Here is a 10,983-nt window from a genome sequence, read left to right on the forward strand (position 1 = left end):
TGACATCGTCGAGACGCCGCTGCCACTTCTCTCCCTTCTCTTCTCGTAACTGCCCGCCGGACAGGCAGCGCGCGAAAGAATGCTCTTTTGAAACTTTGCCAACCAATAGCGGAGCGCGCAATGTCCTTCGGCCAGTGGATATCAACTATGATGCCTGACGGAGTAATACCACGCGTTTATGACGTGCAAACATTTTTTTAGAGCCGCGAAGAGGGGGAGCTGTGGGGGCCTGGCAAAGCGTTCGACGGAACAGGGAGGCCAATCAGAGGAGTGAATCTGACGCATGCGCTGTTGCTTCGCGAGCAGTAATGGCGGACTACGGAACTGTGCTGTGTGTGCACGGTGTGTGTGTGTGCCTGTTGCAAAGTCGGCAAATTCTGGATGTACCGACGTAACCGTGCAGGAAATGCTTTGCATTGAGATTGAAAAGCATCCGTGGTTGTATGATAAGACTAGGTCTGAATATAAAGACACCTTGAAGCGAGAAAATGCCTGGCAGGCAATTGCACGCACCCTGAAGCTCAACGGTAGGTTTTACGTTTTACTTTGTAGTTATTGTTGTAGACCCATGTCTCGTAAGCATTTTACTTCGCCCTTCATGCTCCCTGACGGATTGTAGCGGAGGAGTGCAAAAAACAGTGGCGAACAATCCGAGACAGGTACGCACGGGAGAACAGACAGACGACAGAGGACAGGCCAAGAAGCGGTGCCGGGAGTGACGAAGTCGTCACCTCCAAATGGTCACTCTATAAGTATCTGGGGTTCCTCAAACCTCATTTAAAGAGTAAAAAGTATGTATTAGTATAACTTCACTCTAGTGCAACTCCCTTGTTGTGTATACGAAAGCTTCCTCGCCGTAGGTGTTGTGCATTTTTCAATTCATTGGGAACTCCGCAATTTTCGCATTCCACATTTTAGTTCAGAGCAGTGTTAACGACGACTGTACATTTGGAACATCCTTAATTAACTTTATCTAACTGAAGGACATTTTCCAGCTTAACAGAATGAAGTGCAACCCTCAGTAAACACTTGAAAAAATCAATCATTCACGGCTAATTCCCGTTGGAATAACTTAATTGTAACCAGCACTCGGTGTATCAGTGATTACCACCTGTTGATTCTATGTCAGTGGGTGTGCAGTGGAGTTCAGGAATGAAAAAAAAAGTCAAACCACGGTTATTATAGCAGTAAATGTGTAATAATTAATGCATGCTACGATAATATCAGTAATTAAACAGCCAGTGCTTGGACAAGATGACGCGGGAACAGTGCAGTTACAGTTTTTGTGTGTGTGTTTGTCTGTCATCTTGTCTCAGCAGACTTTATCCCCATTAGACATGGAACATCTCTCTTCTGCCTGATGATGTTATGATTAATGCAGGCTACAAGAACAGAACACTGTGGATGCCACAGGCAACTCCGAGCAATACCATGGGACCACTGCTCAGGGTATGTACGCTAGAGTGCTATATGCTAAATAGTGAACTTTCAGGCCATGTTGTTCAGGCAATTAAAAATAAACGTTTTGGACACCAGAAACAAGCGCTTGGAGCTATCTGATGGGTATAAATCGCAGTTATTCCTCACTGCAGGACAACTCAGTGAGAATGGCGGTGAACCATTTTTGACATTTTAAAAAAACACCCAAGAGGTTGGCCAGGATATCGACAGAAGTTCCAATCCATGACGAAAACCCTTCCAGGACTAGGGAAGAAAAAGGGTTGTATATGTACACAAGTGTAAAATGCAGTTAAAGTTTTAATACACAAGTAAATATATACAAAAACATGGGTAATTTAACCAGAGGCGTTTAACAGAAAGAGGTCAGACCTTATGTATATGTACATGCCCGTAAAGTCCTAGGACATGTGAGTGTCACCATGTATCATTTACATAATGTGATACTTGCTTGTCCATGCAAGTATACGGTACTGGTGCTTTCTGTGTTCACTTCATTTGCTATTGCCGTGCACCACGCTGTATAACATGTCTTATTTAGGCCTTCTCCTCACAATGATCAACGAGGATTCATTTACGTCGCCCACAGACGAAACAAGCCATGAAATAAATCAAAACAAGGTGAAACCTTGAACACAAACTTTTTGCATGTACACAAAGGGCTTATACAACATAGCTGCTATCTTCCTAGGAGAGCTCTGGCCAAGCCTTTGAATCGTCGGACACATACAGAGCGTTACGAGACCAGGAAGAGCGAAACGAGCCTCCCACTGTTCCACCCCACAAACCATCCGAACGGAAGACTGCATCAGGGGAGACCAGCTACCTCACACAGGCTTTAGCAGCAGCAACTGCAGAGATGGCGAGTGGGAGCCGGAATGCACGCCTGCATATTGATGACTGTGACACAATGTTTTTGTTAAGTCTACGGGACAGTTTTAAGGTTCTGTCAAACAAGAAAAAGAGGCTCGCGCAGCTACAGATCCAGAAGGTGCTGTTTGACTTGGAGTTTGGTGAAGAGAGTGAATAAGATAACTACATATATGATGAAGGCAAAGTCTTCTTGAGTCTGAGGAGCGGTGACAAATACGAGGACGACAGGGCAGAAATACACGCAAGAAAGGACGCCCCGTTTCTGCCCTGTCGTCCTGATATTTGTCACACCTCCTCAGGTTCAAGGTGATGTTGCCTTCATCACGTATACACCACCTAGCTCGCTCATTACTTTGTTTGACAATAATAAACTATGCAGTTGCGTTTTGGAAACTTATGATAGTGTGATGTTGCTTAAGATAGTAGCGTGCACTTGTACTCTCTTAAAAATGAGTTTCACCACATAGCACGCTCCTAGCCAACCATCAGCCCGAATGACAACGTTCTCACCCCTGATTTGGTGAAAACAGGAGGCGGAGCCTATTTTGTGACACTTACGCAGTTCATAATTGTCACAGAAAAAGCGTACGCCTCCCGTTTTGAACAAATCAGGTCAGATAACTATATCATTCAAGATGATGGTTGGCTAGGAGCATGCTATGAAGTGAAGTTCATTTTTAAGAGTGTAGCGGAGCTCTCAAGCCACTGCTGTAACATCCTCTGGTGATGAACCGCGCGAAACTACGTATCTTGTATTGCCATTCCACCTCACCGATCTTTGAACAGAAAAAAATTGCAAACGTGTTCCGAACTTCTTTTGCGTTTTCTGTGTATGTGTTGCTACCCTGACGACCTACGCTTGCAAGGGTTCCATATTTTCGCCATTGTCCAGTGTGTACTTTTCCATCTCTGTCTTCATAATCGACATACCCTTGTGGGCAATATGGGCTGGACTTTTCTTGGATGTCACATACTCTCAAGAAGTTGTGTAGACAATACAGTGGCCCAGACAATGGCGTTAATGGTCTCCAGGGATGCCTGTATTGGTTGTCGTAAAATTCTCCACCTCGATACCAATATGGCAAAAGTGTTTTCAGCAACACGACGTGCTCTTGAGAGACGATACTTAAACACTTTCTTTTGGAGCGGCAAGTTTGCACCAGGGAATGGCCTCATCATATTTCTCAAGAGAGGAAATGCAGCATCCCCTACAATAACAAGTAGCATTTTGACACTTGAATTCGGAAGTTCCTTGTAGGAGGGAATCGAAAATCCTCCTGCTTTTAACTTCTTCCCCATTTCACATTCCCTGAATACGCCACCATCGCTCCAATACCCACATTCCCCAACATCAGTCATTATGAATCGGTACTGTGCATCGCACAGAGCTAGCAGGATTATGCTATGACTGCCATTGTAATTAAAAAATGCTGAGCCCTGATTTGGTGGTGCCTGGATCACAGCATGCTTTCCGTCTGTAGCTCCTATACAGTTAGGAAAATTCCACAAGTGCCAGAAGTCCTCGGCAATTGCAATCCATGTTTGTGCTGTCGGTTCCTGCAAAAAACAAGGGTACTGCCTGCTATAGCTTCTACGATAACTGGGCTAACAATCCATCCACCACACTTATCTAATGATCCTCATACCAGCATGTAGATTGGCATCATAACTTTTTTCAAAGCCTTGCATGTGTCCCTTATAATAGCACACGCTGCTGCAGTACTAATCCTGTAATTCTTCGCAATGATTTGCTTTGATGATCCATGGGCTAAATAGCTGAAATAAAGAATATTATTGTTAGTTACGTTGCATTTGGAAAGGAGGACTGAAATAAGGCTAGAATCGCGAAAGCCTTGCACGTTTGTGCCGTTACTACCGCAATGTGAAGGACAGGTCTCCTCCGGTTAGATTGACTCACGGAAAGGTGTGTTTTGTCGCCGAATTAATGGCTCCACGAGGGAACAGATGACGTGGAACCTGTGAAAGTCAAAGCTGTGTTTTTAACAAAAGTACCATACCGCCCACGCAGGACGATATGTGGGCACTATATCACCTCATTTTGGAACGAGAATATATTAAATACAACTCACCTTTCCTTTGACATTCTGAAGTACTCAAAAAAGTCTTTCGTGCTGTCGCTGCGCATGTATTTTACTAGATGATGGTACTCGCCGTGTGTTTTCCTTTTACGTAAAATGCTGCCAACCCATGTCCTAGTTTGTTTGAGTTTTTGCTGTAAAAGCAATGCCGCGGAGGAGTGTTGCGCCACAGCGGGCCAGTCTATAGTATCTGCTGTCTTCATATAAGTGGCAACAAACTCAACAAGAGCATCGTTAAGCGTCGGTAACGTTGCATCTGCCATTTCGTGGGGCAGCGGACGATGCACGGCACTGCCTGGGTCCCCCTACGCACATGTGCGCCGAGACAATGTGGGAGGCGGGAACGCTGGCTGTCGACTACCGCATATCCGTGCGTGCCAGTGAGGATATGTCGACGGACCGATGTCCGTCAGCTACCGCGTTGAACGCATCGGCCTGTCGCACGCATTGGCCTGCGACGCAACAGTGATGACCAACCTAAAGCCACGTGCGTTTGCAGCTGCCGATCACATGCGTTGTTTTGATGGTAGTTTCCGATGATGGATGCCATTGCGCGAAGGAGATACGAGGGAAAACTTCATGTGCGAGGGAGATACTGTAGCAGCCGACGGAAATGGACGACGAGCGCCGCCATGGACGTTTCGTCACGACGCGTATCTCGCGCATGATTTCTATCGAGCGCGCGTACCATCGATTCTTTCAGTTGTTGGCCTGGCTGCCACATTAAACACTTCGCATTCAGCCTTGTCTGCTGGTCCTTCTGTACCCTACAGTTTGGTGACCCGAACGTTGCAGCGTACATGGCACAGCCACCAGCCCCTACCACTTCCTCCGCCTCCGACGATGCCTCAGTGCCGTCGTCAATCCAGCACTACGCCATGCGGCTGCCGCCCTTCTGGAGCCACAATCCGGGCGTATGGTTTCTACAGGTGGAATGTCATTTCGCTCTCGGGGGCATAACATCACAGCTGACCAAATTTCGCCATGTGGTGAGCGTACTGCCGCAAGACGTTGCCGCCCAAGTGGTCGACATCCTTTCCGCTGCACCCGCAGCCAACCAGTACGACGCGCTCACGACCGCTGTCCTCGAACGAACCACGGCTTCGGAACGCAAGCGCTTCCAAGAGCTCCTGTCTTCCGAAGATCTTGGCGACCGCCGTCCATCTGAAGTATTGCGACACATGCAGGGGCTGCTTGGCGAGCGAGCCCTTTCCTTCGATGCCAGCCTCCTCAAACAACTCTTCCTGCAGCGCTTACCAACAACCGTGCAGATGATTCTAGCGTCTGCGTCGACTCTGCCATTGCAAGAGCTTGCGGATCTTGCAGACAAGATCTTGGAGGTTTCCCTTCCGTCCATCTCAGCCATGCCCGCCGCACCGCCCTTGCCTTCAGCTGTTTCCCCCGCGGCGTCTTCACCATCCGCCCAAGTTCGGCTAACTTCTCCGCCCGGGGACTCCATAGCCCAACTGCGCGAATATTTTGGACGCCTCTCCGCCATGGTAGCGTCTGTCCTGTCATCGCGTGCTCCTTCCAACACAGACCCCGTTTCGCCCAGGCGTCGCCGACGCGATCGTCCGCGCTCCGCGTCCCGCTCCCCCAGTCGACGCCGTTGACCTCGTCGGCCTCTGCAAGACGAGCCCATCGGCCCTTGCTGGTACCACCAGCGGTACGGCTCCGAGGCCCGTCGGTGCACGCGACCCTGTACTTGGACGGAAAACTTACCCGGGAACCGTTAGCGGCTGCGACTGTCTCCACCACGCCTAGCAGCCGACTATTCTACGTTGTTGACCGGCCCTCAAAGACGCGCTTCCTCATTGACACCGGCGCCGAAGTGAGCGTGCTTCCCGCTTCAGGAAGTGACAAGCGTCGTCCAGCCATGTTCCATCTTACGGCTGTCAACAACACCGGCATTCCCGTGTTCCGACAGCTATCTGCCACCCTCGATCTGGGCCTTCGCAGAACGTTCCCGTGGCTTTTCCTTGTGGCCAGTGTCCGCCAAGCCATCCTGGGCGCCGACTTCTTACACGATTTCGGCTTATCTGTGGACGTCGCTCGCAAGCGCCTGATAGATACCTCCACCCTTCTGTCAGTTCAGGCTCGCTCCGTTCATTCTGCGAGCCCTCTCAGCGGCATCTCCATTTCTGCCCTCCACTCGCCATACGCTGCCGTCCTCAAGGACTTCCCTAGTCTCACGCAACCACCAGATTGGTCGCGCCCAGTCGCACACGATGTCGTGCACCACATACAGACCACCGGAGCACCCGTTTTCGCAGGGGCACGTCAGCTAGCTCCGGAGAAGCTCAAGATTGCAAAAGCGGAATTTGAGCACATGCTGTCCATCGGTGTAGCCAGACCTTCCTCCAGCAATTGGTCCTCCGCTTTGCACATGGTGCACAAAAAGACCGGCGACTGGCGCCCCTGCGGTGATTACCGTGCGCTTAACCTTGTTACTGTGCCTGACCGTTACCCGCTCCCGCGGTTGCAAGACTTCACAGTCAACCTCCACGGCACTACCCTCTATAGTAAAATCGATCTGATGAAAGCATATCACCAGATCCCCGTCGCCCCTGAAGACATCAAGAAAACCGCAATTACGTCTCCGTTTGGGCTGTACGAGTTTCCGCGGATGCCATTTGGTCTCCGCAACGCGGCCCAAACGTTTCAACGTTTTATAGACAGCGTCATCAGGGGCCTCCCCTTCGTATTCGCATACATTGACGACTTGCTTGTGGCCAGCTCATCTCCAGAAGAGCACGAACATCATCTCCGCCTGCTCTTCTCACGCCTGGCCGCTCACGGCATTGTTGTCAATGTACAAAAATGCTAATTCGGCGTGTCATCCACAGAGTTCCTTGGGCACAAAGTCTCCCCGGAGGGCATAACACCGCTTCCCTCCAAGGTCGAGGCTATCTCCAACTTTCCCGAGCCCCAATCCATCCGGCAATTTCGGCGCTTCCTCGGCCTCATCAACTTCTACCGGCGCTTCATTCCGCACTGCGCAGAAACCCTCCGCCCCCTTGAAGCTCTTCTCACTCAGTCGAGCCGCGCTGCGAAGAAGTTGATGTGGAATTCTGACGCCGAATCGAGCTTCCTCAAGATCAAGGCCGACCTCGCCGCTTGCTCTCAACTTTGCCATCCCCGGCACGGCGCGCCGACTACACTCGTGGTTGACGCCTCTGGTATAGCCGCGGCGCGGTGCTGCAGCAGCAGATTGGCACAGCATGGTGCCACATAGCCTTCTTCTCCAAAGCCTTCAAACCTACCGAGCAGCGCTACAGCACTTTTGGCCGAGAGTTGCTGGCCGCCTACCTCGCGGTCAGGCATTTCCGTTTCTTCCTGGAAGGTCGCGCTTTCTCCATCCTAACCGACCACAAGCCCTTGACCTACGCTTTCCACTCTGCCAGCAGCCGGTATTCCCCAAGGGAGATTCGTCAGCTCGCCTATCTTGCTGAAATGTGCACAGATATCAGGCATGTACCGGGGGAAGGAAACGCTCCAGCCGACGCCTTAAGTCGAGTTGCTGCTCTTTCTACCACCACGCAGCGCTTTTCGCACGACGCGCTCGCTTCTGCCCAACTCCACGATGAAGAGCTGAAGCGCTTGCGCACAGCTAACACCACCTCCCTCAAGCTGCAAGACCTCCCCATTCCCGGCACTTCCGTTACCATCTGTTGCGACACGTCGACTCCCCAACCTAGGCCTTTCGTCCCTGTCACGTGTCGCCGGGCCGTCTTCTCTTCTATCCACGACTTGGCGCACCCTGGCATCCGGGCAACTCAGAAGCTTGTTGCGGACCGCTTCGTGTGGCCTTCGATCAACCGAGACGTCCGCGCCTGGGTTCGCTCCTGTCACCGCTGCCAGCGTGCGAAGGTCCACCGCCACACCTCCGCCCCCCTCGGGAAGTTCCAGCCTCCCGACGCGCGTTTCGACAACGTCCATCTTGATATAGTCGGCCCTCTCCCACCATCTGATGGCTGCCGCTATATCCTAACCGCTGTCGACCGCTTCACACGTTGGCCCGAGGCCACGCCGATGGCAGACGCCACCGCCGAGACAGTCGCTAACACCTTCGTCGCTTCATGGGTCTCTCGGTTCGGCGTGCCGTCCCAGGTCACTACGGACCGGGGCCCACAGTTCGAGAGCCGTTTATTCAAGGGCCTCACCGACATCCTCGGGACAACTCGCGTCCGAACGACATCCTATCACCCTGCATCCAACGGCCTCGTAGAGCGCCTTCATCGCCCTCGTCCGCCCACGATGCCGCCCTCGTCGCCCACGAAGATAGGGCACACTGGGTACACCACCTGCCTTTGGTGCTCTTCGGCATCCGCGCAGCCGTCAAGACCGACATCGGGTGCAGTGCGGCTGACCTTGTGTATGGCTGTGCTCTGCGTCTTCCAGCCGATTTCTTCGTGCCGCCCTCTCCCGACCCGTCCCCATCCCTCTACCTGGACCGCCTTCATCAGTTTTTCAACACACTCCGACCCGTTGCCACCCGCCGTGCTCACGTCCCCCAAGACCGGTCATCCGCAACGCACGTGTTCCTGCGCACGGACGCCGTGCGGAAGTCGCTCACGCCGCCCTATTCCGGTCCACATCCCGTGTTCGGCCGCCACGGCAAGAACTTACGCATCTCTATCAACGGCCGAGAGGACGTGGTTGCCGTCGACAGATTGAAGCCGGCCTACATGGACCTTGCCACCGTCGACTCCTACACCACTGATTACTCAGCCTGGAACGGTTTCCCTCCAACGCTTGGTGTCCCGGCATCAGCCAACTCTTCCCCATCATGCCCGAAGCCCATCGAGAAACACGTCACGTGGGCCGACAGCTTCAAGCTGCCACTAGCGGGGGGGCCATGTAGCAGCCGATGGAAATGGACGACGAGCGCCGCCATGGACGTTTCGTCACGACGCGTATCTCGCGCATGATTTCTATCGAACGCGCGTACCATCGATTCTTTCAGTTGTTGGCCTGGCTGCCACATTAAACACTTCGCATTCAGCCTTGTCTGCTGGTCCTTCTGTACCCTACAATACTACGAGGTATATATAGACAGGTAGCGAAACTTCCATAGGCCCCTGCGTCTTCAGGATGACATCGTGATAGTAGGGAGCCTCCATGTGCGTCCCCGTTTCAGGGAGGCGACAACTCCGTTGTCTGCTACGAGCGGCGGCATCTTGACTCCCACATCGCATTGGGCGTCAGCGGCGGGGTTGCGTTTTTCTCGATTTTTCGCGACAGGAAGCGGGTAAAAGCAGAATGAAGGATACTAGCACGGTCCTTCAATACTCTTTCTGGTCAGGAAACTCCGCTCGAATACAATAGACTAGGTCACTTAGGGACAATTGCTCCCGCTTGGGGCGATCGCGTCGTTCGGGGGGAGACACCCTCGTGGAGCAGACGACGTTTCCGCAGCACTGCGTGCTTTCAGGGAATATTTGATGAGCTACTTTTTAAAGTTAATTTAGTGTTCATAGCAAAAATAATTAATTCTCGAAATGATTCATGATTTGAGCCGGCACATTTCAGTTCAGTGAACGTAAATTTACAGATTTGCTGCGTATATTGCAACTTACGTTGTTGTCTTTCTTTGACACGGAAAATTTTACTTTTCCTCTCACTCGGGGCTCTCCATGGTGGTCGAGAAACATATTATTGCATTTTGTTGCACAGTCACTCAATCCAGTGTTAATGACGCTTTCCGTAGTTATTGCGTGAGGGCGAAACTTTCCAAACGCGTGATTTTCTTGTTTTCCTCGTAGCAGTTTGTTGTAACTTGAACAGAGATAAAATGACGAGGTGATTCTATTTCAGCGCAGACAGATAAGATTTCGGAAGAAGTACGTATAGAAATCCTGTATTTTAATCGCCTAAAATGATATCTGGCGGTATGAGAGCCGAGGGATACACATGTTGCAAATCTTATGCCTCGATCGTTTTCGGCAAGGAAATAGCTTATATTGTTTTTTGATGTGGTGCAGTGCATTGCACAATGTTCAACGTATCGTAGAGTGCAATTTTTACACACTTTGGGATGAGATGATGGGAAAACTCGTTGTGAAAGATCACAACAAAACGAGCATGTACAATGATTGGTGCCTCCTGAATGTAGTTTGGACTAATACTCTGTACGGAGGAAACGATATGTTCCTTTGCCGATTCCAACAGGATTCAAGCCGGGTTATTAAATTAGCACGATAGAATTTGCTCTTGCTGAAGTGTGGCCTGATATCGCTTTCCGACTATAGAATTTGGCTGACAAGATTCAGATATCAAACTCAACGGCTACACTATCATCGCGTTGTAGATAGCCTCGGCATATGAGTCAGGTCAGGTCCAGGACATTTCACTGAACAAACTATTTAAAATGTGTAATGGAGTTTTACTTGGGAGGTCAAGAGGAAATTTTTTTGATTGCCCAAAAACTACGTTTACTAGGACAACACGGTGGTATCTGGTAACAAAAAAAAAAAAAAAAGAGGAAAAGGTAAAATAAAATAAAATAAATAAAAATGAAAAGAGATAAGCAGGGGGATGGAGACAAAATCTT

At 50.6% G+C, this 10,983-nt stretch overlaps 1 protein-coding gene across 1 annotated transcript; it reads left to right on the forward strand.

Annotated features, from left to right (window-relative positions):
* The first annotated feature begins 327 nt into the window (after window positions 1–327).
* Window positions 328–2,591, forward strand: LOC135383637 (transcription factor Adf-1-like). The gene is made up of 5 exons (XM_064613021.1): window positions 328–527; window positions 620–791; window positions 1,382–1,449; window positions 2,000–2,079; window positions 2,150–2,591. Exons 1-5 carry the CDS (start codon window positions 407–409, stop codon window positions 2,486–2,488), a joined length of 780 nt encoding a protein of 259 aa, XP_064469091.1. The 5' UTR covers window positions 328–406; the 3' UTR covers window positions 2,489–2,591.
* The last annotated feature ends 8,392 nt before the right edge of the window (window positions 2,592–10,983 follow it).

The sequence above is a fragment of the Ornithodoros turicata genome, chromosome 2 (assembly GCF_037126465.1).
Source record: "Ornithodoros turicata isolate Travis chromosome 2, ASM3712646v1, whole genome shotgun sequence".
Lineage (NCBI taxonomy): Eukaryota > Metazoa > Arthropoda > Arachnida > Ixodida > Argasidae > Ornithodoros > Ornithodoros turicata.

What these genes read in the sequence shown, in the direction of transcription:
- LOC135383637 (XM_064613021.1), top strand. Translation starts at nt 407, where the DNA reads ATGCTTTGCATTGAGATTGAAAAGCATCCGTGGTTGTATGATAAGACT. An exon ending in CCTCATTTAAAGAGTAAAAA is followed by an intron (nt 792 to 1,381) that starts GTATGTATTAGT and finishes TGATTAATGCAG; the next exon opens with GCTACAAGAACAGAACACTG. An exon ending in ATGAAATAAATCAAAACAAG is followed by an intron (nt 2,080 to 2,149) that starts GTGAAACCTTGA and finishes CTATCTTCCTAG; the next exon opens with GAGAGCTCTGGCCAAGCCTT.